Below are 14,416 nucleotides of genomic sequence, written 5' to 3' on the forward strand. Positions count from 1 at the left end.
TGCTTCTTCCTTACGGGCAAGATTTTAGAGACAAATCTCCCTGGGCTGGCAGGGTTGGACCCTCCCTCCCTTGAGCAAGTCAATGAACTCTTCTCTCTCCAAGGGGCTCATCAAGGGCTGTTACCTGGAGCCTCCATGGTAATTACAGCTTGAAAGACTCGTTGCTTCCCTCGTGCTCTGTAATTTGTAATCAGAAGCAAATTCTCGAGTGATCAGCAGCCAGATACGGATGCGGGACCTTTCCAGAGGGAGAAAGCACATCATTAGGGACGGGGCTCTGCAGGGAATAGGGGAGCCACATTTCCCAGATCCTGCCTCAACATCGAAAGGTAATTCTGTCCCAGGAAAGCTCCCTTCACCTTTCCTAAGTGGTTTTGGTGAGCGGGCACGAATGTACCAAGTCTCTGATGTAGTCAACTCTTGTCCTGACCTTTTATTTCCAATTATCTCTGAAGGCAGCTGCTCTGTTACTGTCTGTGTTTGGAGCCACAGCAGCATCGCTCGCAGGTACAAGGTGACTGCCAGGACCGCTGTGTTGCATCCTCTGAAATGCTCCCCGTTACCCTTCAAAGAAGACACTATCCAGCCCCAGAGCTGGGTATGGTTTTACCCATCAAATATTGCACGTTGCAGTGAAAGACTCAAACCAAGGGGCCAAACTCTTCCCCAGGGTTTCCTGCCCTGAAGTGCAATGGAGCAGGATCCCGAGGTTCTTCCCTCCAGCCCCCATGGCTTCTCCCCCCGCAGACCAGCCCCATCCCTGCTCCTGTTGCCCTTCCCGCTTTGGTACAGGAGTCCCAATGCCCTCCAAGCCCTGGCGTTAATGCAATGGTGAACCCATCCATAAAAGCATCCCTCCTTAACCCCCTCCTCACCAAAATGTGTGCTTTCTCGGGGCTGCAACCTCAAGCAAAGCCTTTACATCCAAAGCACTCAGCCCCGGAGAGCTGCCCGAGCAGCTCATTTTAGACATCTGACATTTGAATTTCCTGCCCACGATGCTAATGAAGCCGCTGCATTGCCTGGAAGAGCGCACCGGGGAGCCAAGCCTGCCTCGCTAGCCAGCAAACAGGAGCGCACGTGACGGAGCAATCCCGCAGACCGCAGCCATGTAAACAACGTAAACGGGAGAGGTGCTAATTGGATTTGATTCCTTTCCCCTGCAGCCCCTCCTGGGCGGCGCGCAGCCACGCAGAGGTCTCCTCCTCTTGAGAGAATCATTTTCCCTTCTTCCAGACGATGCTAATTTGGGGTTGGTGGGAGGGCTCCGGCGCTGGACCAGCGGAGGCTGCCCTGGGATGCTGAGCTGCTCCCCTCCAACCTGCTCTGCTACCAGCAAAGACAAGCTACTTTTCTTTGAAGCTGGAGGGAAAAAAAAAAACCATAAAAGCAAAAGGAAAAGCAGGGGTAAAGGCAGCAGGGACAGCTTCTGCCCTCGGTTCCTGCAGGAGAGTAGCGCTGAGCTCTAATTTTGCTCCGCTGTCGTGGCAGCTTTCCAAGGGCACATACCCCTCCGCAGCACCACGCCATCCCCTGCTTACAGAAATTCAGCTTCAGCCTCTAATTGAGGTTGACCAACTCGCGTCCTCACGCTTTCGCAATTGTCAATAAATAATTAATTAATGAAATGCTTTTTAAATTCTCTTGATCCCGGCTATTAGGGATTACGACAATCCGTTATGAACTGGCAGGCGCCGAAAGGAAAAGGAACAAATTGACTTGTCTCCTTTAAAGCAGGATGGATCTTGCTTGCCTGAAACGCAAGGAAAGGAAGGGCTGCTCTCGGCAAACGTGGGGGGAAGCGGGCCGCGGCGGCGGGGGCCGTTCAGCACAGCCTCCTCCCTCCCACAGCCCTTTTTCCTGGCCGCGCTGCTGCCCTTCGCATGCTGCTCTTGGCACCGAGCCTCCTGATAACTGCCAACATCTGTCTGCAGCCGGAGAGGTCTTTTTTTTTTTTAATTTCTTTTAAGTGGTATCTCTGGGTTTTCTGCAGGTTTAATTTTATGCAATAGGGGAGATGTGGAAACGCGGTGGAGATGTTTCCAGCACGAGGTTGGGGCAGTTTCAGCCCAGTTTGCAGCTGGGCTCTGCGATGAATCTGGCTTTGGGGATGTATCCTGCAACGACTCAGCTCTGGGCTACAGCTCAGCCCCTCTCCTGCCTCCTCTATGTGTGGGTCTCCACCTGATGCCACCAAACTTCAGGCAGCGATCAGCAAGGAGGGATGTAAACTTCTCCCTGAATCTTGCAAAGTCTATATGGGATGTGTTCGCATTTGCTCCAAATGAAATAATAACCAGAAACCTCTGTTCTTTAATGAGACATCAAATAGCATCAACTTAATAGAATTTCAATCCCAGGCAGCTTCAGCACTTGTAAAATGTTTAAAAAGCTCGGCGTACACACAGCTCGTTGGCACCATCTCCCAGTTAATGATGCTGGAAGTTGTCTATTTGCCGTCTCCCTTTGCCATGCCGGGTGTAATACGGCTGTTCCTTCCCATTTGCTCCCTTCACGCAAGCACTAAAGAAGTTGTCTTTAAGGACAAGAGCTTAACCCTTCCAGCACCTGGAAGGTCCCTCTGAGCAGAGCCTGGGGAAGTTATACAGCCCACGAGTCCCCAGGTGCTGGAGGTGAGTGGGTACCAGAAGAAAAACATGATTTTGGAGCTCCAGGCTCCTCTGGGTCCCCATTTCCTTGGAAATAATTTTGCAAATCGAATAGCAACATTGAAACCTCCTGTGGCCCCCCAAAAAGTCGGGGCCAGCCCCTTCTGAGCCTCATCCCGGGTTTGCTCCCAGGACCCACTGGACGGCAGCTCCCGGCATTTACTGCACTGACCGTCTACAACTCGCTTCTAGCTCCCCCCAAGATGAACTGTACCCTTCGCTCATGTGCAAACTTGGTCTTAAATTGCAATCAACTTTGCCCTCTGCCTCCTGGTCACCTCCTTGGCATATCTATAGGCAACAAAAGTGTTCCCCCTCGTTCTGCTAGACACCATTGGCTGTATTTGTTGGACTACATTGGCCAAACTCGTACAGAGGTGCCCAATTCAGGGGTTGCGTGGTGGGAGTTGGACCCTCGGAAGCTCTCCTGTCCTCAGTGAGGAGCTTTCCTTCTTTTTTAAAAAATCCTCTTATCCATATAGTATGGTGAGGGTTAGCAGGAGCACCCAGACCATTACTTCATCTACATCCCTGATGTTTTCTCTTACTGACCTCTTTCTTAAGCGAGCCCTTTCCAATCTCTCCCCGTTCAGACGCACTGTTCCTGGCCCTGACTCATTTCCATCGCTTGTCTCCAAACCCATTTTCTTTTTTATCTTTTTACAAACAGGCTGATTCACTCCTAACGCTGTTTTCCACGCAAAACCACTCTGCTGCCCTACAAAAACAGCCGTACAATCGTTTCCGTACATCTCCTGCTTTGAACCGCTCCTGTGCAATGAAGTCTTCCATGCGGCTGGCCACCACTGCCTGCCAGTTTTGCTTCTTGTTGTTGAATTAATTCCGAGTCTGATGATATACCGGAGGAAATCAACTGGGAGAGTGCATGGGATTGAGGGAAACAGAAAGAAATTGGAGAGTGAATGTTTTTCCAGGAGGATGTGTAAGACCATAGGTAGGAGAAGACACTCTGAGCAACGGTTAGGAAACATGGGAAATACTATTTAATTACTCCTAATTTTCAAATGCCACTGCCTACACCCTGTTTGGAAATATGGGTTTCAGAGCGATCGCTGCCAGACCCCGAGTCCCATTTTCCTGCCTCTGTAATTATACTTTTGATACTGCAGTTGTTGGTAGCTGATGCTCTCTGTCCCATGCAAGCATTATGAGGGGATGAGTCTCCAAGGCACACTAGAGCCCTATTAAACAATATTGCTCCATCTTCGAACCTGTTGCTTAATTGAAGCCTCTTAAATTTTTATTGCCAAGTTGGCAGAAATTGCCATTTTTAGTGCGCTTTTCATCTTCTCTAACGCGCTGTGCCGGTGGCGTAGCAGGGAGCAGCTGAGCTGGGGAAGTAACGTTATCTGATCCCATCCGTTATGGGAGAGGCTCGAGTGATGCTGCCAAGATGCGGTGACGATGCTGTAAAATCCAATTGGGAAAAGGGGATTAAAAGGAGCCAAATCCAGAAGGAATTTATCTTTCTCCAGGGGATCAGCCCTCCAAAATATAATTTCCAGTGTGTTCCCATGTTTTGGTGCCATGGTCCGGTGCAGGGGGATATTGCAGCCTCCCCAGGGCAACGCACAACACAAGGTCCAGAGAGGCTTGTTATAGCACCAGGCTCACTCAAAAGAGCCAGGAAAAGGGAAAAAATGAGATGGAACCCTCCAAAGCCAGGAGCAGCGAGAGCTGAAGGGCACTGCCCAGTTCGGGGTGGTTCTGCGCTCCCTTGGGACCCGTCTGGAGGGTGATGGCACGGTGTGCCCCGAGCCAGCTCCCGTGCAGCTAAGGGCTTTGCCCATTCATGAGAAAAAAAACCTTATTCATTAGACTCAGCAATTGCCATGGAAACCGCTCCCCTGCGCGGCCGGAGCATCTCTCGCTGCAAGGTGCAATGGGGACCGCGGCCGGCTCTCCCCATGTAAAATGGTGTGAAAACCCCAGAAAACAGCAGCTATGGTCTCGCACATCCGTGTAAACCACTCTAGCTCCTTTCACGTTGCATTCAGGCACAGCCACTGCCGCGGTGTACGGGAAGTCACCCAGAGAGGATGTTTTCCACCGTCCTCCATCAAGACACTCTTGTTTTAATTGCAACCGTCCATTGTGCGTTGCCTTTAGCTGCGCTACCTCCTGAATCGCTTTAGGGAGCTCAGTCCCAGCTCCCCTTAAACTTCAGGGGATTGCTTTGGTCTGGGATTTCAAACAGAGAGCATCTCCCTTCGGCCACGAGTCCACAGCAAAGAAACAGCTTGGCCTATATAACCCAACAACTAGTTTTATGGAGGAAACCTGCTGCTGGCATTGCCTTTGCAGGATTGCTTTTGCTGACTCAGCACATGCAACTGATACATATGCAAAGTCCCTCTTACGATGCTACTCGTGCAAACCAGCATGACATCATTACTGCATTAATGACGCAGTTCCCAAACTGGTAAATGCATCTTAAAAGTGTCACTCTGCAGGAATCAGAGGGCTCAGCCACTGCAGAAGGAGAAGAAAAGCTGATTTTGTTCCTTTTTTTTAGACTGACAGCTAATTTTAAAGGGAGATTTACTGAGATCACGCACCATCACAGAGCCAGAGTTTGCTTTTGACAAGGGGCTTTTGGAAAGCTCTTGGTATAAAGATCCAGGATTTATTGCCCCGGCACCAAGACACAAGTCCCCGCTTGCGCTAAGCGGCTGCATACCTGGAAAGGCAGGAGATCAGTAAGTAAAGCCCAGTAAATACTCTTATTTCCAGACTGGGATGGGGGGACGAAGGGATAGATTTGAGCACGGCCACGGGGAATACTAACAGAAATAAAGGCACGAGTCGCTAACTCAGCCATGAATAAATCCCCTTCACCCCAAAGCCCGTCTCAAAGACGATGCACAGCTCCCACCCTCGCACCAAGGTGAGTCTGCCCAATTCCATACCTATTCTTTTTATCGCTGGGAAAAGTGCTTATAACTAATACAGAGGCTGCTCTGAGCTGGGAGACATGAAATGACCTTCTCTTTATCTTTATTTCTATTCTCCAGCTGGAGGACCATTTCATTTATGTTCCATGGTGTAAAACACATGGTTTAGGACCCCAATAACTGGCTGGCCTCAGTCCTCTGCGTAATGTTCATGGGCTTTGCCACCTTTTGCTCTGACTTATTGAAGGAGCAGCACGTGCCTGCCCCAGATGCAGAAATTTAGTAGGAAAAAAAAAAGACTAAATCAGGGGTCTGAATAAAAGATGTGTATTCAGGGCTTGAGAAGGTGGGTGATGCCCGGCTGGTCCCTGCGGGGTAATTAGAGCAGGCAGTAGCATGTATATGCTGTAATGGTTGTAATTAGGTTAAAAAATGACTTTATGGAGAGGAGGGATTAGGGTAGGCAGCATCGCCCAGGGAGCTGAATGCTGCTCCAGGCAGGCAGCTTGAAGAGCCCTCCGGGTCTCCTGGGTAAAGGCGTCGCAGCCCGCAGTATAATTTTAAACTAGTTACAGAACCCCTGGCCCCAAGCAGAAACGTGCCCTTCCCTCTTCCAGCACCCAAACTCTGGCATAACCTGCAGAAGAGGGGACTCTCGAGCTGAGAGTCCCCCCCCATCTGTTTTTCCTGTCATCTTCTACATCTCCCCTGCCTGGAAGGAGGGATGTGGGGAGGGATGGGTTTCTTCCTTCTCTCTCAGCTGGCTGTCTTCCTGATAGGAAATCTAATTTTTTAATGGAAATAATGAAATAGTTAATGCTGGCAATGGGATGGGGAAGATTTACAGCAGCTGTCTTAAAAGTCTCCAGCATTTACGCTATTTCTATCTTAAAACAAAGTCCTTGAGATCCTCACTGCAGGCTCCAGCTCCCAGCCACGCTCCCAAATCTTGCTGAAGCCGGGATGTTTAAGGAAGACAAATCTTTCCAATTACTGCTTGCGCTGCCAGGCGAGTTTGATTTGAGGAGGTGTTGCCAAACTCTTTCAGCATCAGGCAGCTGTACCGCACAACACGACACCCTGCCCAGCGCTGCCTGCCTGCCTGCCTGCTAACGGGGCATGCAAAGTGTCATGTAATCGGCCGGCAATGCCCTTCTTGATCGCGAGCCTCGGCATCTCTACAGTTAGCTTTTCTCCGGAGCTAATGTGGTCTCACTAAGGGGGTGCTGATTCTGCCGCAGGTATTTTTCACAGCTGACAATTTGCTAAACAAAAATCCTGCTCTTTGCTGCTGAGAAAAGAGGAGAGGGCTCCGCTTGAAGGTATACGCATGCTGGGGATGGAAATGCAAGACCCCAGCACAAGACCCTCTGCTCCAACATAGAATCACAGAATCATAGAATAGTTTGGGTTGGAAGGGACCTTTAAAGGTCATCTAGTCCAACCCCCCTGCAATGAGCAGGGACATCTTCAACTAGATCAGGTTGCTCAGAGCCCCGTCCAACCCTACCTTGAACGATTCCAGGGATGGGGTATCTACCACCTCTCCGGGCAACCTGTGCCAGTGTTTCACCACCCTCATCGTAAAAAATTTCTTCCTTCTATCTAGCCTGGCATGGGACCCTCTGCTCCGACACTGACTTCCTCCATGACCTTTGGCAAGTCACTTGTCCTCCCTGGGGTAACCCAGCATCTGCCAGCCGCCTGCCAGGCGCTGGCATGGGAAGGGCTCCCGTATGCAGCCGTTGTGGGGGATAACCAGCCGCTAGCCTTATCCCCGGGGCCGTATCCAGACCCCACTGCTCTGCGCTGCATCTGCCAGTGGCAGCTACGGGCACGGGGCTGACCCCAGCGCCGCCGCCTCGCTGTGTGGAGACCCCTAGACTGCTTCAGGAGATGCCCCCAGGAGAGAGGATGGGTAAGGCATTCCATGTCCACTAATTACTGCCAACAGTAATTAATCAGTTTTCCATCCTTCCAGCTTCTTTATCTCGCAGCATGCCCCATGTAAGCAATGCCGAATGCTGCTGGGTCCCCTGGGACGGCAGAAAGCAGCTGCGGAGCGAGGTGAGGATGTTGGAGATGCATGGAAGGGCTTGTGTCAAGGGAACAGGCATGAAAAATGCCCATGATGGGTTTCCAAGCCTGTTTCTGCTTTGGACTTCAGCAGCTGCTGCCTCAGCTCCCGAAGAGCCCTTTGCCTTCGCTGTTACTAAGGTGTTACACTCCAAACGAGAGCCCTGCGTGCAAATAAAGCTGCTCATTTTCTCCAGCCCACCGGACTTCCCACAAGATATGAACTGACAACAGCGAAATATTTCTCTGCTTTAATTGAGAAGTTTCCACCTGGCGCTCGCCCACCGGGAACTCACACCGTTCGTTATCTCCTGGATGATTACACACAAGCGTGCCGTAATGAAGGAGAGAAGATCTGCATCCAGGCTCGCTGAAATGCAGCATCTTCAGGTGTATTTTGATACCCGGTGGCCATGGAGAGATGCCTTAACGATATATTTGGTGGTAAATTCCTCGCGTTGCTCTGAGCTGAAGTGTAACGACTGCGGCTCTGATCTCCACGGAGGTTTAATCAGTGCAAACTCTCCAACAGCTCGTGTTCGCTTTCCTCCACTTGATTTATGTCTCATTTGAGGGTGGATGCAAGAGCAGGGAGGAAAATGAGAGAGGCAATGAGGCAGGAGGGCTAGGAATGGAAGCACCAGGGCCAAGTTGGGGGAAAAATTATTCCGCTGGCCGCCTTCCCATATGCCTAATCAGGATTTGGGTCTGATGACGCTACGTCACATCGCATCCATCCGCACCGTGATGATGTGCCACCGTCGGGACTCAGGGAGGGCAATGCATGCCGAGCCACGAGCATCCCACCACAGTTTATAATAAATAACGTGACTATCTCTGTGTTACCTGAAAGGACTCATGCTGATCTACATAATGAAACACTCTCCTTCTGTCTCTTTTTGTATCCTTGGAGTGTGAGAGCCTTTTGGCAAAAAGCATCCTTTCTCGGCGGGTTGGAAGATACCCAACACATTGAGCGACTGCCACAGCTGAACCATACCCATGAAAGAGCAAGGCAGGGGAATTACCAGGGATGAAGTCCCTTCTGTGGCCAAAATTACAAGGATTGTGGGCAATCCATGAGAAGCAATGCTGAAAAAGCTGCCCTCATCCCAACCAATTTGAAGCAAGGCATAAAAATAGCTGTTAATGATGAAGACGCCTCTCAAGGGGCATCGGTCCGGAGAAGCAACATCTCATACGGACCAACTGGAGGGATCTTGGTGTGTAAATGAAATTTAGGACGGACTTACCCTTTGCTCTTGGGTGGCCACAAAGGTCTGGAATCCAGGGGCCACCCCAAACCCCAGCTCCTGGACAAAGGGTGGCTCGGACTGGCTGTGGATCTGGACTTTGACTCCAGCCTCGAACGTTGTCTCCTCTGGAAGAAGAAGGGAGGAGGTTAGCGGGCTGTGGTGGGTGGGATGGTGTCCACCTGCATGGACACGTTTGCCCCTCCATGGAAAATTATATCTGGTAAATCTGTGCTGCTCAAAAGCAGGAGATAAGCAGTTGGGAGTGCTCCACCTGGATGATCAGACTTCTGGGCATTGAGGAAGGAAACCCAGCAGCAGCGTTTGCCGTGAGCAGAGCACACCCGGGACTCAGCCCAAATCATCACTGCTGCCCACTGGGACCAAGAGCATCTCCAGGCTCCTGGTCCTTACACTGCTGCCTACCCCAAGGGCTCACCCTCCCTGTAACACAGACATTCATGATTTCTCCAGCTTGGTTTGTACTTCCAAGCTAGAGAAAACAGGAGGTGACATCTACTTTCTAGCTGACATTTAGTTACAGAATGCATTCCCATATTACTAAAACAAATAAACAACTCCTTCCCCCAAACAGAGATGTTTCTACTACCCGTAAGGTCTCCAATGCTGAAAGCATGGGTGCACCCCGCCTCCGCTGCCCCATCTCTGACAGAGCCTGAGGCCACTTGGCAGATAATGTAGGTAATTAAATAACAAAAAAAGTGTGTTAAATCCAAAGGAGCTCATGTTTTTGGCAGCTGAAGTTGCTCCAAGCTGGACAAAGGCATTTGCAGCGCATGGGCTCAGACACATCACCATGTTCTGGGTGATGTGAGGTTTCCACATCCCAAATCTATGCCGAATACCAAGTAACTCGAGGTCAGTCCCCCTCTTCCACTAGAAGCTAAAACCAACCCAAAAGAGACCTTCTCAAGCAGAATTAATGGGATGCAAATCAGACCCGAGTGTGATATATGACCACTTTGGGCTCCTCTTATCACAGAGGCATCTTCACGCAGCTGGGGTGTGTAACCTTTCTCTCTTTAGTATTGCTGCTACAGTCTTACATCCCAACAAACTAGAGGGAGCATATGGGACTAAGGGGTGGGGGATTGATTTGCAAAAGAAGTTGTTAACTATGCATAATTTGGACTAAAAACTGAGCTAGCCGCTAATATGAATCCATGCCTGTGGCCAGCAATGCCACCTCCACATCTAAAGAGCTTCTGTTTAAAGATGAATCACTCTTTATTTTCTTACTGTTCCTTGGTATTTTTCTACTATTTTATTATGCATTTCAATTTTTAACAGCACTGTATTCAATCCGAAGCACCGGTAGAAACCCAGCCCCGCGGAATCACAGCCGCAGAGCTGTTACGCCAGGGGCTGCACAAAGTCACGCAGCAGGAAACAACAGCAGAAGACGCCAGACCATGGGATGATATGGGCAGAGGAGAAGGACAAAGGTAGAATAAGGTGATACTGGATGACATGAGGTTTACAGATCTCAGGAACCCATCACTTAGGAGGATGCAACTCTGCTGCCTCAACTGGGCAGCAAAGGGATCAGCCTCCCTCTCCCAAGAGGACTTTCTTGGACCCTGCTCACCCAGTAGCTCCCAAGGCAAACGAAGCCAGAGACTGCACAGGTGGGAACGGATTTGTCAGGCTAAACATGAGCATCCACAATGCTCAGATCTACCTCCTTCACAGCTAACCGTCCTCAGAGGCTTCAACACTCAGCTAGGCAAAGTCACGACCAAACCGATCAAGTGTTGGTCCAAGAAGGTTGGACCAGAGACCTCTGGAGACCCCTGGCCAGATACGCTGCTGTCACCTTCATCCCCACAAACCAAAGCACACATTTCGCTCAGCTTTTGGGAACAAACAGCATTTAAAAAGCCCCACTCTGACAGCGAGCCTGCTTTACATGTTGGCTACGCCAAACTTCATGCTCTGCGCCTGCAGCGACGTGTCCACCAGCAGCACCTCCACATCTCAAGCATTTGATCTCAGCAGCCTTTGCAGACCCAGCAGCTGGAGCAGGCTATTCATACTTAACCTTTTAAAGCCCAGCTTTTCTATCTAAGGCCAGGAAAACAATTTGAATATGAACAGGATTTATTAAAACAGTTACCTCCCCAGGCCTTGCACACCTCTGCGAAATTCTGGGATGGTGGCAAGCTCTCCACGCGCTTGGTCAGGGCTCAGCTCCAATCAGTTGGAGCTGGACTTCTAACCAGTCAGAGATGTATTGATCTGCAAGACTCGCTCTTGAACACACGCTCCCATCGACAGATGCCTCTGGTGCCCACGCTAATCTGCCTGCCTGTGCATTGGCTCTGCTACGCTCCACACAAGCTAATTATTTATTTTTGCCTCCTTATGACAAAAGTGCTTTTGGTACCTAAATAATGTCATGATTTAGGGCATGGAACATGGGGTGGCACGCGGTGGATGCGGAGCTTGAGTGCATCTCCTCTTGAATCCCATGTTGGTGGGATACTGGCACAGAGAGTATGAGTTTATTTTGGCTTTTCCCTACACTGAAGCCTCCCAGAGCGAGACTGGCATTGACCATCCTTGCTCTTAGCCTCCGCTTCTGCTCAAGACCCAATGACCACGACCTGAATCACTCCCCACCACCTTCCCGTGATGGGGGCTATTGCAACCAACACAACCCCATTACTGGGACCCACCGTGACAAAAACCTGCCTTGCCTTTGCCTTGCTCAGCCATAACTGGGCTCCCCTCGCTCCAAGAGATGTCAGATGGATGTTGACATGTCCAAGCTCTCTCGCTGTCTGCTCAAGCCCTGCATCTGCCCACCCATGGGGTCCCATCTGAGGGTCTCCTCCCTGCCAACACCTCCCCAGTGCTGACCCTCCAAAACACCCCGGCACTGAGGGTCAAGCCAGCTTTCCCCAAAACCTCTGGCAATGCAGAGCGTCCCCATCCGACCTCATCGCTGCTCAACAGCACAGCAGCAGCCCTGGGCTCCGCAGCCGATTCACCACCCAGATGCCCAAGCCCCATGGGCGAACACACACCACAATGGGTTCAAACGCTCTCCCGAGCACCTACCAACTCCTCCAATTTCAATCCTGATCCTGTTATTCCCACGTGACGCCCACTCCTACCGATCCCACCCGGCTCCGTCGCTTTGCCTGGTGTTGATCCCCTTCCAACACTTCAGAGGAGATACCATATGCTTCCTTCAGTAATTACCTGACAAGTTGGAGGAGAAAGCTTCTATTTAGTCTAACTTGTTGGGCAACGGGAACTGTTTTGCCGAAACATTTTCCATCCAAAATTATTCTGCCCATTTCTGCACCTGCCCCGGGTCTGTTCAGCTCTGACTTAATTCCACGTATTTCCCACAACCGGGTGCTGTGCCCAGGTCCATCTGCGGGTAAACCCCTATACATCCATATCAAGTAAACAAGATATAGCCTGCAAGTATCCATAAGAGACTTAAAAGCAACCGGGTTTGTAATTTTAAATAGAAAATCCTGGCATGTAGCCAGCTGTAATCACAGACGGGGAGGGGAAGGCATTTTTTACGCCACAGAAGAAACTTTGGTTTTAAAACACACAGTTATTAATTTTCATCATTGATAATAACACGAAGAGCAAAATAAACAGCATTTTTTTAGAAAAGCTGCCAAAAGCCAGGCAGCATTCATTGTTTTTCCTGCAAGAAACACATGCAAGGATGAGACTATAAACATGAAATTGGCTTTGAAAAACTGTCACTTCTGAAAATTCATTTTCTACAAAATAGCTGTTTTCCACTAAGAGAGAAAAATTAAAAGCCCAGCTACAAAATCCTTTGATGGAATATGCCTGCACCAGTCCTCAGTAGCTGCATCTTAAACGTTTCCAAGCTCCGTGCTGGGGCTGAGAAGCATTAGTGTGGCTTAAATATTTGCTGCAAGGGTAAAGAAAAGGAAGGTCTCACAGGACCCAGAAGCACAATACTGTCTGGTTTGGGGTGCATTTAGCTTGCTAAAATGAATGTCCCTGGGCAGAGCAAACCCAAAAAGGCTCTGCGGCAAACCCTGTCTGTCACCCTGAGACTGGAGAAGTGCAACCAGCGGTGTGAACATCCACAGAGACACGTCCCGGCCGTGGGTTTGCCAGTTTTTGCAGTTTTAGCATCATTTTGAATGGCTTCTTCTAGCGGTACCTCCTGGAGGCATGGGGCTGAGCGCCGGTCCAGGCTGCCGCTGCTATTTCATTAAGCCTGTTTCTTGTAATCCCCCATCAACGGGGCAAAAAACAACCCTGAAAACCGTTTGATTGGCTCAGATGCCAGAAAAACTTTAAAAATAAATTCCAGTGACTTGGGGCTTGGTTCGTACCTTACGGTTTTTAAACTAGTTTTGTGATGTTGGGAAGCCCAACCACAGACCTTCATTCAATCTCCAATCCCACTTTTCAGAGGACAGTGCCTGCAAATTTATTTCTTAGTGCACCCCAGGTTGGGAATAGAGCAAAAACTCCTCGATGATTGCATTTTTAAATACATTAATACACATTACTGTACACAGCACAGTGTTTCCAAACAAATCCTGAGCTGCTCTTTTCACTGAAGGATTAGAGTAGCATTAATTAAATTGGGGATTAATTCAGCATGTGCTTCAAGCTGGCTGCAGAGTATTATATGTTGCAGATTGCACAGCTTTCTGTATCTGGCGTTGGCTTTCCATGACTTTGTCGGGGCTTTCTGCTTAGAGCATCGCTCAAAAAATCTTAATAAAGCTCCAGCTGACTACGCTTGGGTGCAGGCTACAAAGTTCATCCCTGTGAATATGCAAGAAGCTGCAATTAAAATCAGAAATGCTGCCAAAGGCACGGAGCTACCCTTCTCCCCCTGCCTTATTATGTCCAAACTGATCCACTTCTCTCTGGCAATTAACATCTGAAGCTGTGCTCGGCACTAATTTATTGGGAATTGAGGATACAGCCTCAGTCACGGGTCGTTTCTAGCTGGAGCCGTCACCTGCCAGCTCTACCGGCAGCACCGGCAGCTCTGCAGAAGATAATCCTGCTCGGAGAAAACCAAAGTAGATCCCACACGGCTCAATCTGAGAAAAGTAGATGGTGTTTTCTCAGCTGGTTCACATTATGACTGTATTAAAAGGTTGCCTGAAGGTTTATTTTGGGTAATAAGCCTTCTCCTGTGCTGAAGTAAGCACAGACCTGGGAGGTTTGGCTTCTCCCCAGACTCTTGTTATCCTTTGCCTCAGTTTCCCCATCTGTAAAATGGGAGCAATGTTGCTATTTAACTCATTAGGCTGGAAGAGTCACCGGTGCCTCTTCTACGCTCTGCAAAGCGCAATTCAACATCGCAGTGTATTACTGAGGTGCAAAGACAGGGATTATCTGATGGGGACAGTGTCCTCAAGGGGTACGGGCAGCACCAAGTGCAACATCTGGAAGGAAGCACAGATGTTCATCCCTGTGCCGGCTGCATTGCATCCGTGAAGGATATGTTGAG

At 49.7% G+C, this 14,416-nt stretch overlaps 1 protein-coding gene across 1 annotated transcript in view; it reads right to left on the reverse strand.

Moving 5' to 3' along the window:
• Window positions 1-14,416, reverse strand: part of LOC127026537 (acid-sensing ion channel 2) — a 513,577-nt gene that overhangs the window by 13,006 nt on the left and 486,155 nt on the right. Inside the window, exon 3 of the mRNA XM_050911842.1 lies at window positions 8,914-9,041. Coding sequence (XP_050767799.1) covers window positions 8,914-9,041 — 128 coding nt within the window. The remainder of the gene's footprint in view (window positions 1-8,913; window positions 9,042-14,416) is intronic.

The sequence above is a fragment of the Gymnogyps californianus genome, chromosome 28 (assembly GCF_018139145.2).
Source record: "Gymnogyps californianus isolate 813 chromosome 28, ASM1813914v2, whole genome shotgun sequence".
Taxonomy (NCBI): domain Eukaryota; kingdom Metazoa; phylum Chordata; class Aves; order Accipitriformes; family Cathartidae; genus Gymnogyps; species Gymnogyps californianus.